The sequence below is a fragment of the Oncorhynchus nerka genome, linkage group LG9a (assembly GCF_034236695.1).
Source record: "Oncorhynchus nerka isolate Pitt River linkage group LG9a, Oner_Uvic_2.0, whole genome shotgun sequence".
Taxonomy (NCBI): Eukaryota; Metazoa; Chordata; class Actinopteri; order Salmoniformes; family Salmonidae; genus Oncorhynchus; species Oncorhynchus nerka.
Genome location: NC_088404.1, coordinates 37,863,758 through 37,875,510, shown reverse-complemented (window position 1 = coordinate 37,875,510; position 11,753 = coordinate 37,863,758). Strand labels below are relative to the sequence as shown.

General features: G+C 40.0%; 1 protein-coding gene across 3 annotated transcripts; it reads left to right on the top strand.

Moving 5' to 3' along the window:
* Nucleotides 1-364: 364 nt before the first annotated feature.
* On the top strand, nt 365-6,324 carry LOC115134256 (lysM and putative peptidoglycan-binding domain-containing protein 4-like). 3 transcript variants are annotated; one of them, XM_029668043.2, is made up of 3 exons: nt 365-483; nt 3,298-3,573; nt 4,287-6,324. In XM_029668043.2, exons 2-3 carry the CDS (start codon nt 3,307-3,309, stop codon nt 4,866-4,868), a joined length of 849 nt encoding a protein of 282 aa, XP_029523903.1. In that variant the 5' UTR covers nt 365-483; nt 3,298-3,306; the 3' UTR covers nt 4,869-6,324. The 3 variants fall into 3 exon arrangements, with proteins under 3 accessions (XP_029523903.1, XP_029523902.1, XP_029523904.1); XM_029668042.2 differs by having other exon boundaries at nt 3,295-3,573; XM_029668044.2 differs by lacking the exon at nt 365-483 and adding an exon at nt 494-745 and having other exon boundaries at nt 3,295-3,573.
* Nucleotides 6,325-11,753: the final 5,429 nt, after the last annotated feature.

Below are 11,753 nucleotides of genomic sequence, written 5' to 3'. Positions count from 1 at the left end.
GTTGGTTATTTGATTCAGCTGTGTAGTGCTAGGGCGAAAAACCCGAAACGTGCACAGCCCCAGGACTGAGCTTGGGAAACCCTGAGTTGGCTGGTGGCTTCCTGTGATTTATATTGGTGGCTTCACGTCATACATGAAGCATTCTGCTGAGATTTCCTTCCTAGATACATTTTCAAATATGTGTGGGCATTGGCGCAGTATCTTCACCCTAATGGTCAACGTTGGTGAAATCTATCTTTTGATTGGTGCATCTTTTTGTCAATATACCCTGCTACACTGCCACTGGGTTTGCGCACCACAGACCTAGGATCAGATATCTTTACCCCCAAAATAAGGTTCTCCATAAAGGAATGATCAAATATCTGATTCTGAATCAGTACCTCGATCCACAGGCATCATGGTTGTCTGAGCCGTGTGTCAGTTCTGGCAGCTTTGCGGGAATTTGACACTATGGGAAAACTAGATGAGTTACTTTAAACCCGGGTGAGTTGCAAGCTCAAACCTTATTAACTTGGTAATATGATGTGATATGGGTTCACGTATTTTGTCACTTTTATTTTAAGATCGATTAATAAACTAGAGTTTAACGTTAGCTCGAATGTTAGTTACGTCAGTGAGTGAGTGAAGGAAGCAAGCATGCAATGTCAAAAATATATTCGGCCGTTTAGTTAGCTACTGGTAGCTGTTAACGTTACCACGTAGCTAAATAGCTTGCTGGTTATTTTGTTCGTCCTGTCGTTTTATGGTAGGTATAGTTAGTTAGCTATCTCTTTTCATAGTTGAATGCCACTTTGTATGTCCTGTTGTTATATACTGTAGCTAGCTAGTCACATTCATAGCTAACGAGTCTAGACTAGTTGAGACTAGTATGAGGGCTGGCTGTTCATGGCCCCTAGTCTGATTAATCAGGCTGTTATACACAATTAATTGGTAGCTATATAAAGCCTGACACTGTGTAAATGTTCCTTACAAGACGATGTTGAATACAATTACATTTACACTCCTCTACCGGCTGTCTGTGCTGTCTGTCCTTCAGCTGCTCGAAATTTGAGACAGAATATCCACAGGGAAGTATTCATTGTTTACCCGACTTTTCAGAGAGCCTTTAAGTAATGTGGCTCAGTTCACACCGAGGTAAAGTTAGTTTTATAATGGATATTTATATAACTATTGAACCAATCATGCCATGACAATGAAAATGGTGTGTTCTGAATCAGGGTAGGATAGAGAACAATCAGAGATTGAAATCGGAATAAAAAAAATGGAAAATTCGCACGCAAATTTGTTGATTGTTCTCTATCCTCCCCAGATTCAGAATATACCATTTTCATTGTCATGGCATGCTTGGTTCAATAGAACCAAATATCCCATATAAAATTAGTTTTACTTTAGTACCTAACCATATACTTAGCAGCTCTCTACAAAGTAGGGTAAACAATACTTTCCAATGGATATTTTGTCTCAAATTTCGAGCAGCTGAAGGACAAACTGCACAGACAACCGGTAGAGTAAGTTTAAATGTAATTTCATTCAACAATCTGGCTTGTAAGTAACATTTACATGATTTTGCAGGCATTAGTGTCAGGCTGTATATACCAATTAATTGTGTAATATAGCCTGATTAATGAGACTACATCAGTGGCAGTCGGTGCCGTTTAAGACGAGGGAGGATACATTTATTTTTATGAGCATTGCCTTATTTCTATTACAGCATATTGGATGACTATCATTCATATTCCATTCACCCAGCTCAATGTAACATCGATAGGTTTAGGCTACTACATGATACTCCAATTTTCCCTATACCCATCATGAAGTTTCTACAACCTAGCCTATGAAGGAAAGTTTACAACATAGGTGCACAGGTCGAGAGAATTTTAAGAAATCAAAGTGACAGACAGTGACACATTCAATACCGCCTTGCACACTCTTGCCAGCATCTAGCTGATCTAAGGTGTAGTCATTAGTCCAACAATTGCAAATTAGAGTTTTTATTGGACAAATTCATGTGTGTTTATCCCCGTTTCATTCCATTTGGTTCCGTTTAAGAAAAGTTGTTCAACATAATCAATCGGTGGAATGAATACTCCACTGATCACACACAAACACAGTCCACTTTCATAGCAGCATGATCACTTTGCTTGTTGTGTGTATATATAATTATTTCTCAAAACTATCTACACACTCTCCTCACTTTTTCTCTTTGCTTGTGGACAACACATCAGCAAACCTTTCCAAGCCAAACCTTCATATCATGACTGCTAACCTCTACACACAGCCTACATTGTTGTCACCTCATAGTCAACATAGCTACTAGAACTGATGCATTAGTCAACCCGCTACATTCATACACAGTCAGAAAGCAGTTTAGCGGGCCCCGGTGGCAATACATTAATACAACCAAAAGCTTACCTTGACTTGGAAGTTCCGGTGTTGGATAGCCATAGTCAGCTAGCACCCCTCTCTGTTTGAGCTGGGTGTTTGAGTAGGCTAAACTAGCTAGTTGCATTCAACTAGCTCAGTTAAAGTTACTGTAAAAAAATAAGTACAACCAAATATATCTCTCTTGCTTCTCCTTAATTTTGGAAGAAATTAATTTGTTCAACTACTATCTCCCTTTGAGTCAGCTACTGACCATATTTTATGCACTGCAGTGGTAGCTAGCTGTAGCTTATGGTTTCAGTACTATATTCATTATCTGATAATTTAACTGGGTGGACAACATCTCAGTTCATGCTGGAAGAGCTCTAATAGGTTGGAGCTCGGAAGTTGTCATAATGACTGTAAGTCTATGAAAGGGGGTGAGAACCGTGAGCCTCCTATGTTTTGTATTGAAGCAAATGTACCCAGAGGAGGACAGAATCTATCTGTCCTCTGGCTAGACCATGGTGTTACCCTACAGAGTGCTGCTGAGGCTACTGTAGACCCTAATTGCAAAACAGTGTGTTTTAATAAATTATTTGGTGACATGAATATATTTATATATTAATATATTAATTTATATATATATATTTGGTGACATAATATATATATATATATTTATTGTTTTGTCTAAAATGTTTCACTATTTACATTTTTATGAAATTCACTGAGGAGGATGGTTGTCCTATTCCTCCTCTGAGGAGCCTCCACTGGACTACATGGTCCCTAGACTAGTTGACTAATTGGCTGTTCACTACCTACAGAAACAATGTCAGTGGTACTTTTTGTATTCAGTTTGCATAGCTAGCTACATATTATAAAACCCTTAGCTATCACACTTAACCATTTTGTGTATTTTCTGTCCACCTAAAGTAGCTTGTTGTGATGCGGAGAGGAGACCCTGTTCCCCGCGCCTTCCAGGCCCCAGTGGATGTCCATGCTAGTGTAGATGGCCAGGTGTACATGTTCAGGCGAGGCCAGCAGAATGACTCTGCTGGCTCTTCAGAGGAAGAAGAGTTCAATGTGATGGAGTTGAGGCCCCGGGGGTGGCAGGAGCTGGAACAGGACAGACGCGGTAGCCTCATGCTGCTGGAGAGGGATGTATTGGTTGGGGACAACCTCAACAAACTTGCTCTGCAATATGGCTGCAAGGTAAGTCCTGCAGCCCATGTATTTGCTGGCAGCAAACTGTACAGTGTACTGTACAGTGGTGGTGTAAAGTACAAATATTTAAAGAACTACTTTGGTCATTTTGGGGGGGGGTATCTGTACTTGACTATTTATATTTTTGACTACTTTTACTTCACTACATTCCTGATGAAAATAATGTACTTTTTACTCTATACCTTTTCCCTGACACCCAAAAGTACTCGTTACATTTTGAATGCTTAGCAGGACAGGAAAATGGTCATATTCATACACTTATCAAGAGAACCTCCCTGGTCATTCCTCCTGCCTCTGATCTGTTGGACTCACTCAACACACAGGCTTCGTTTGTAAATTATGTCTGGGTTTTAAAGTGTGTCACTGGCTATCTGTAAACAAAATTAAAACAAGAAAATAATGGGTTCTGGTTTGCTTAATATAAGGAATTTGAAGTGATGTATACTTTACTTTTGATAGTTAAGTATTTTCAAAACCAAATACTTTTACTCAAGTAGTATTTTAATGGGTGACTTTCACTTTTACTTGAGTCATTTTCCATGAAGGTATCTTTACTTTTACTCAAGCATGGCAGTTGGGTACTTTTTCCACCACTGCTCTACAGGACACTACGTCAAGCACTGTACATACATGTCTGCATAGGCTACTGATACTGTGTGTTCACATTATGCCAATATTGACACTTGTCTTCCTCTCAACAGGTGGCAGACATAAAGAGAGTGAACAACCTGATTCAGGAACAGGATATATTTGCTTTGAAATCAATCAAAATCCCTGTCAAGAAACACAGCTTATTGACTGAGGCTAACACAGAGCTAAAAGTGCCAGATCCAGGAGCCTCAAATTCAGCCACACCACTGCCCCAGCCACAGGGCAAACTTACAGCCAGCTTCCCTGGTAGGCCACATCTACAGGAATACACCGACTACCTCAAGGAAGTGGACCATGACATTGAGAGACTGATCCAAACCACAAATGCACAGGATGAGGTTTTTTTAGAGGCTGCAGAAAGGCCACAAAAGTTGGGCTCCAGAGGCCAGCGCCTGACCAGCTATGGAGCAGACTGGGGCATCCAGTGGTGGAACGCTGTGGTGGCCATGCTCCTGATAGGCATTATCCTACCTGTCTTTTATGTTGTTTATATCAAAACACAAGATACTGGAGTGCCTGCTGCTGTAGCTTCCTCAAACAGCTCAGGGACAGGCCTCAGCACAGATAGCCCTAGGAGCACTTTTAGCAGCCAAGAGAGTGTGTCTCTCAGTCTGAACAAACCTAACACTTAATTGAGGGAAACAATGTCTATGGACTTCATGCTTAACTTTGGTCAACCAATGTTAGCCATAAGTACAATCACTTTGAATCCCTAAATAATGTTCTGCTTAAAGGTCATCAAAGTATTACCTTAATGAAGATGTGTTGCTGTGTAACATTTCTTTACACAAGCTTGAAGCTTTTACTTTAGTATGGATTTCTTTGTGTTTTACCACGTATATTGGGCTTCATAGTTTCTGATTTTGTGTGCCTTATTAGATGCGTGACTTATTCAGTCAACTGTTCTTTCTTGTTTGTACTAATTATTTTTGAACGTATTTTAACACAAGTGGTTGCTTTGTGACATTACAGCTTCAATTGAATATGGATATTCAGTTTCGGACTTTCTTAGACAATCTGAACTAATGGTACAAAATGTTTTATTTTTCTATGATAAGGATACAATGCCAACAGTGCCATTTTACAGAGATGTGTATGAACTAACATGTTTTTCTTTTGTTTCAATACTTTATTAAGTGCAGTCCTTTAAAGGGATAATTGTGGATTTTATCTACTTCCTCAGGGTCAGATGAACTTGTGGATACCATTTTTATGCATTTGCTTGCAGTGTTTTGGTAGTTTTGTAAGTCAATGCTAACCAGCGTTAGCGCAATGCCTGGAAGTCTACTGTTCCCATAGACTTTCAGTTATTGCGCTAATGCTAGTTAGCAACTTCCTTCAAACTGCACGAAGATACAGTACATACAAATGTTATCCACAAATTCATCGGACTCTGGGGAAATAGATAAAGGGCCTCATTGCCAAAACCCCCGAACTATCCCTTTAAACTAGGAATTAAAACTAAACCTGCATGCATAAAATGTCCGCTTGCAGGTCTGTGAACTAAGCTATGCGGTGTGTTACACTGATGTAGGCCAGGCCTATCAGAAAGCAAAGCAGTCAAAGCTTTTTCAATACTGCTGCCATGGTCCGTTTCAATCAAGTGCTCTTACTCTATGTGCCAATCAGTTAATGTTACTCCTGGAAAAATATAGCCTGATATTCCTATTGCCTTCAAAACAAACAGTCAGTAACAACTTTTATAAGTTAGCATTAGTGTTATTTTCCAAAGTTACATAAGTGTTTTGAGAATGTATGAACCATTCAAGAGGGCTCAAATTATGAATCATTTGAAACATGTTGGCAGTCTTTTATCAAACTGACCCTTTTCAGTATTTTCCCCATTACTTTTTAAATTGGTTAACAATTATTATTTGCAAGCATAGCCTACAGTATGTAAGGCACAGGACCAGTGAGCAGTGACACAATGAAACTATTTGTTGCAGGTCGAGGTTTTAAATGTTGAAGTTAGTTGTAACTGAGAAGTGTGTGTATATATAGTATATATATATATATATAACGCAACATGTATAAGTTTTGGTCCCATGTTTCATGAGCTGAAATAAAAAATCACAGAAATGTTCCATACACATGAAAGTTTATGTCTCTAAAATGTTGTGCACAAATTTGTTTACATCCATGTTAGTGAGCATTTATCCTTTGCCAAGATAATCCATCCCTCTGACAGTTGTGGTATATCAAGAAGCTGAATAAACACTGACTTGCCTAGTTAAATAAAATAAATAAAAACAGCATGATTTCACAGTTGCACCTTGTGCTGTGGACAATAAAAGGCCACACTAAAATGTGCAGTTTTGTCACACAATGACACAGATGTCTCAAGTTTTGAGGGAGCATACAATTGGCATGCTGACTGCAGGAATGTCCACCAAAGCTGTTGCCAGAGAATGTAATGTTCATTTCTCTACCATAAACCACCTCCATTGACGTTTTGGAGAATTTGGCATTAGTCCAACTGGTCTCAACCGCAGACTTTGTGTAACCATGCCAGCCCTGGACCTCCACATCGGCCTTCTTCACTTGCGAGATCGTCTGAGACCGGACAGCTGATGAAACTGAGGAGTAATTATGTCTGTAATTAAAGCCCTTTTGTGGGGAAAAACAAATTCTGACTGGCTCGGCCTGGCTTCCCAGTGGTTGGGCCTATGACCTCCCAGACCCATCCATTGCAGCGCCCATGCCCATTCATGTGAAATCCATAGATTAGGGCCTAATGAATTTATTTCAATTGACTGATTTCCTTATATGAACTGTAACTCAGTAAAGTTGTTGCATGTTGTGTTTATAAATTTGTTCAGTATAGTTTGTAAAAGGCCAGAAGCAATTTATCTTTCACAAACACCATGCTGTTTTTATAGCCCGTGAGTTTAATACATTTTAAAAGCAGGTAATATATTTGAGGTTTTTAAAATGGTACATACCTTAATGTATTTACTTTAACACAAAAGCACAGTAGTCCTTCAATCCCTGTTAATAGGGAATGGTTGCATTATTCACAGTCAAATGTATTACCTGTCATGTTTTGTATTTTTAATACAGGAACAATATTTGGGCTATATTATTGGGCATTTTGTTATTGTTTATTTCTCCACTATGATCATATTTTATTTTAATATAACCATAGTTCTAAAGGTAGAAGTCATGTACTGTGACTGGATAATCCCTGTCGTTTCTCCTGATTTAACTTTTATCTTCACTAATTAATTGTTTGAAAGAATGAGAGGTTTACCTACATAACACAGCCCACATGGACATTTAATCATGTAGATAACATGGGTGGTGGAGCATGTAATAATGTCATTTATGTGGAACCGTTTTCTTGTATGTGGGTGGCAGAAATATTCACACTTCATCATATTGGTGCACTGTGCACAACCTCTGCATTAATAGCTACCATTCGGAAGAGGGCGTAAAAGAGCCTGGTTCTTTTTCTTTTGTGGCTGGCAGTTGGCATGGACCAATTTATCGTGCACATTTTCTCTCCTATATACAATAAGTGGTGGATTTTTAAATTCAGCTGGCAATGCTGGGTCCGATGATAAAACATGCCAGTGTTTCTTAACATCATCTCCCACTTTGCGCGAGTTCAAAGAATATGTGGTGGTGAACATTACAGTGTTCTTTAGCTCTAGTGGGTCTTTTTTTGTAGAAGTTCATCTTGTATTTTCCCTAATACAAATTGAAAAGCTTCATTCACACATTGTGGAGAGTAGTGAATTGTTAGAAATCTATTTTCTAGATAGTCCTCTACAGCTATCAACTCAATCGCTGGTTGATAACTGTTTTCTTTCCCTCCCAAAAGATAGCATTTGTAGATAATTGGCCTTTCTGGGACTCGCCCACAAACAGGACCAAGCCTTGCCTACTGAGGAGGGGTGCTCTCATTTTATCTATGAACATAGACAGAGCTCTAACTCCTCTAGCTCCACGATGAGATAGGGTGCAGGCCAAGCAGCAGGCTGTTAGCCAGCCTGCCAGCTTAGTGGAGTCTGCCACTAGCACAGTCAGTGTAGTCAGCTCAGCTATCCACATTGAGACCGTGTATGTGCCTTGAACTAGGTTTCGAGGCAAAACTTAACATGGCGGTGTTCGCCTTAGCAATCTCACTGGAATAAAGACCTCCTCCATTCCTGTCATTATTGAAGGAGATTGTGATATCTCACATCTCAAAATAGGGCTACTTAATGTTAGATCCCTCACTTCCAAGGCAGTTATAGTCAATGAACTAATCCTTGTTCACAATCTTGGTGTGATTGGCCTGACTGAAACATGGCTTAAGCCTGATGAATTTACTGTGTCAAATGAGGCCTCTCCTCCTGGTTACACTAGTAACCATATATCCTGTGCATCCCACAAATGCGGAGGTGTTGCTAACATTAACGATACCAAATTTAAATTTACAACAAAAAAAATGACTGCGTTTTCATCTTTTGAGCTTCTAGTCATGAAATCTTTGCAGCCTACTCAATCACTTTTTATTATAGCTACTGTTTACAGGCCTACTGGGCCAGTATACAGTGTTCCCAGCTGAGTCCCCTGATTTCCCATCGGACCTTGTAGTCATGGCAGATAATATTCACATTTTTAGTGACTTTAATATTCACATGGAAAAGTCCACAGACCCACTCCAAAAGGCTTTCGGAGCCATCATCGACTCAGTGGGTTTTGTCCAACATGTCGTCGGACCTACTCACTGTCACAGTCAGACTCTGGACCTAGTTTTGTCCCGTGGAATAAATATTGTGGATCTTAATGTTTTTCCTAATATTCTTGGACTATCGGACCACCATTTTATTACGTTGGCAATCGCAACAAATAATCTGCTCTGACCCCAACCAAGGATCATCAAAAGTTGTGCTATAAATTCTCGGACAGCCCAAATATTCCTAGATGCCCTTGCAGACTCCCTCCACCTACCCAAGGACAACAGAGTACAACAGTCAGTTAACCACCTAACTGAGGAACTAAATTTAACCTTGCGTAATACCCCTCAAAACAAAAAAACATTTGTCATATAAAACTAGCTCTCTGGTATACAGAAAATACCAAAGCCCTGAAGCAAGCTTCCAAAAATTGGAACGGGAATGGCGCTACACCAAACTGGATGTCTTCCAATTGGCTTGGAAAGACAGCACCGTGCAGTATCGAAGAGCCCTCACTGCAACTCAATCATCCTATTTTTCCAACTTAATTGAGGAGATTGAGAACAATCCCAAATATATTTTTGATACTGTCGCAAAGCTAACTAAAAAACAGTATTCCCTAAGAGAGGATGGCTTTCACTTCAGCAGTGATAAATTCATGAACTTCTTTGTCGAAAATATCATGATAATGAGAAAGAAAATGACAGACTCCTGAGTCTGCACAACACTGCCAGGACCTAGGATCAAGGGATACACTCAAGTTTTTTAATACTGTATCTCATGCCACTTTGATTAAAAGCAGTCATGGCTTCAACCTTCAAGCTGAATACTGGACCCGATTCCAAGTGTGGAATATATACGGTACCCTTTTAAAAACAGGCTTTTTGGAAGTCCTCTTTTTAATGGCTCAGAGTGGAAGCTGTCCCCCTTTAATATATTATTTCTGTTAGTTTCCTTTCTATACGGAGTTGTAAACAGGGTTCTATTTGATTTCTCAATCCACATATCGAGGTAATAAACATGTTTAGTGTCACATTCAATAGTGAATTTGAGATTTGGGTCAATATCATTGAGTAATGCCATAATGTCTGACAGGCTTTCTCCCGTTCCTCCCCATATGCAAAACATTTTGTCAATATATTGATACCACTTGAGGACTTTATTCTAAAATATTCTTCAAAATGACCCACATGAAGGTTAGCATAGCTCGGTGCGAATGGGGAGCCCATTGTTATTCCTTCCATTCGTTTGGAGGTGTAGTATTCATCATCAAACCTGAATTGTAGACTGGGTGGTTCGAGCCCTGGATGCTGATTGGCTGACAGCTGTGGTATATACCCGTATTCTACGTGTATGACAAAACATTTATTTTAACTGCTCTAATTACTTTGGTAACCAATTTATAAGGCACCTTGGGGGTTTGTGGAACATGGCCAAAATACCATGGCTAGCGCTGCCAGAGCCGCCAGTCAGTCAGGAGCTGCCAGAGCCGCCCGTCAGTCCGGAGCTGCCAGAGCCGCCCGTCACTCCGGCGCTGCCGGAGTCTCCTGCCTGTCCTGCGCTGCCGGAATCTCCCGTCTATTCGGGGCCCGCTGCAAGGGTCCCCAGTCCGAGGTCGGCGGCGAGGGTCGCCGCTCCAAAGGCGCCACTTAAGTGGGCCAAAACTATGGATGGAGGAGTGGGGTCCATGTCCCGCCAACGCGGACAGATTTGGGGGGGGGGAATCACCTCCTGACCTTAGTTCCTTTTGTATATTTCTATTTTAGGTTGTATGTTTTGTTCTTGTGTTTATATTTCTATGTGTTTGGCCTGGTATGGTTCCCAATCAGAGGCAGCTGTCAATCGTTGTCTCTGATTGAGAACCATACTTAGGTAGCCTGTTTTCCCACTCTTGTTTGTCCGTTTCAGTGTTTTTCACCATTCGGGACAGTTTCGGTTTTTCTTTATTCGCTTGTTCGTTTGTTTCCTGTGTTCAGTGTAATAAATATGACGAACACTTACCACCCTGCACATTGGTCCAATATTTGCTACTCCTCCTCAGAAGAGGAAGACGACAACCGTTACAGTTTTGAGATTTTCACCCTCCAAACATTATTTACAAAAGGTCTAAATTATGAAATGCCTATGTATGTTGTGTTGTAAATGTGAACATGAATTAATACCTCCACTTCAGATTACTCTAATGTTTTTCTTGCTCTGTACCCAATGATTTATGAAAACTTACTTGATTTCTTCATTGTGGTTTTAAAGACGTGTTTAATACGTTTTATGTACTAAATGTATCTTATTTGAATATTTATGAAATGCACATTGTTGTATTTGGTAACACTTATTTATTTTCCCTTGACTCCCACCCGATTCGATGCATTGAACGGATCTGGGTGGAGCTATGTCTACATAAAGGTGCTAATTTAAAAAACAAAAGCTCTGACAAAGGCCTTGAGGGTGATACGTAAAGCAGTGATACTAGAAGAGCAGTGTGCGGGTTTCTTTTTCTCTTATTCAACTGTTACCATGCACCTGCAAAAAAAGGTAGCTCAGATGTGCGAGTGCCTTTTGAATTTTGAATATAACCAGAGACAACAGAGCTTATGTGTAAACAAACATATGACTACATTTATGAAAGATGGCACCGAGAGACATGTCAGCTCTGCTTCTAACTCCTAAGCAACTTAGCAGTATTTTTTTGTGTGTGTTATTTCTTACATTATTAGCCCAGAACGTTTTTTGTGTTATTACATACAGCAGGAAATAACTTTTGGATATCAGAGCGGCAGTAACTCACCAGCAATGCGACCAGGAAAACGACTTTCCCGAATTGGATCCTTTGTTCGTACCCCCCAGGGCAATTAA

What these genes read in the sequence shown, in the direction of transcription:
- LOC115134256 (XM_029668043.2), top strand. Translation starts at nt 3,307, where the DNA reads ATGCGGAGAGGAGACCCTGTTCCCCGCGCCTTCCAGGCCCCAGTGGAT. An exon ending in CTCTGCAATATGGCTGCAAG is followed by an intron (nt 3,574 to 4,286) that starts GTAAGTCCTGCA and finishes TCCTCTCAACAG; the next exon opens with GTGGCAGACATAAAGAGAGT.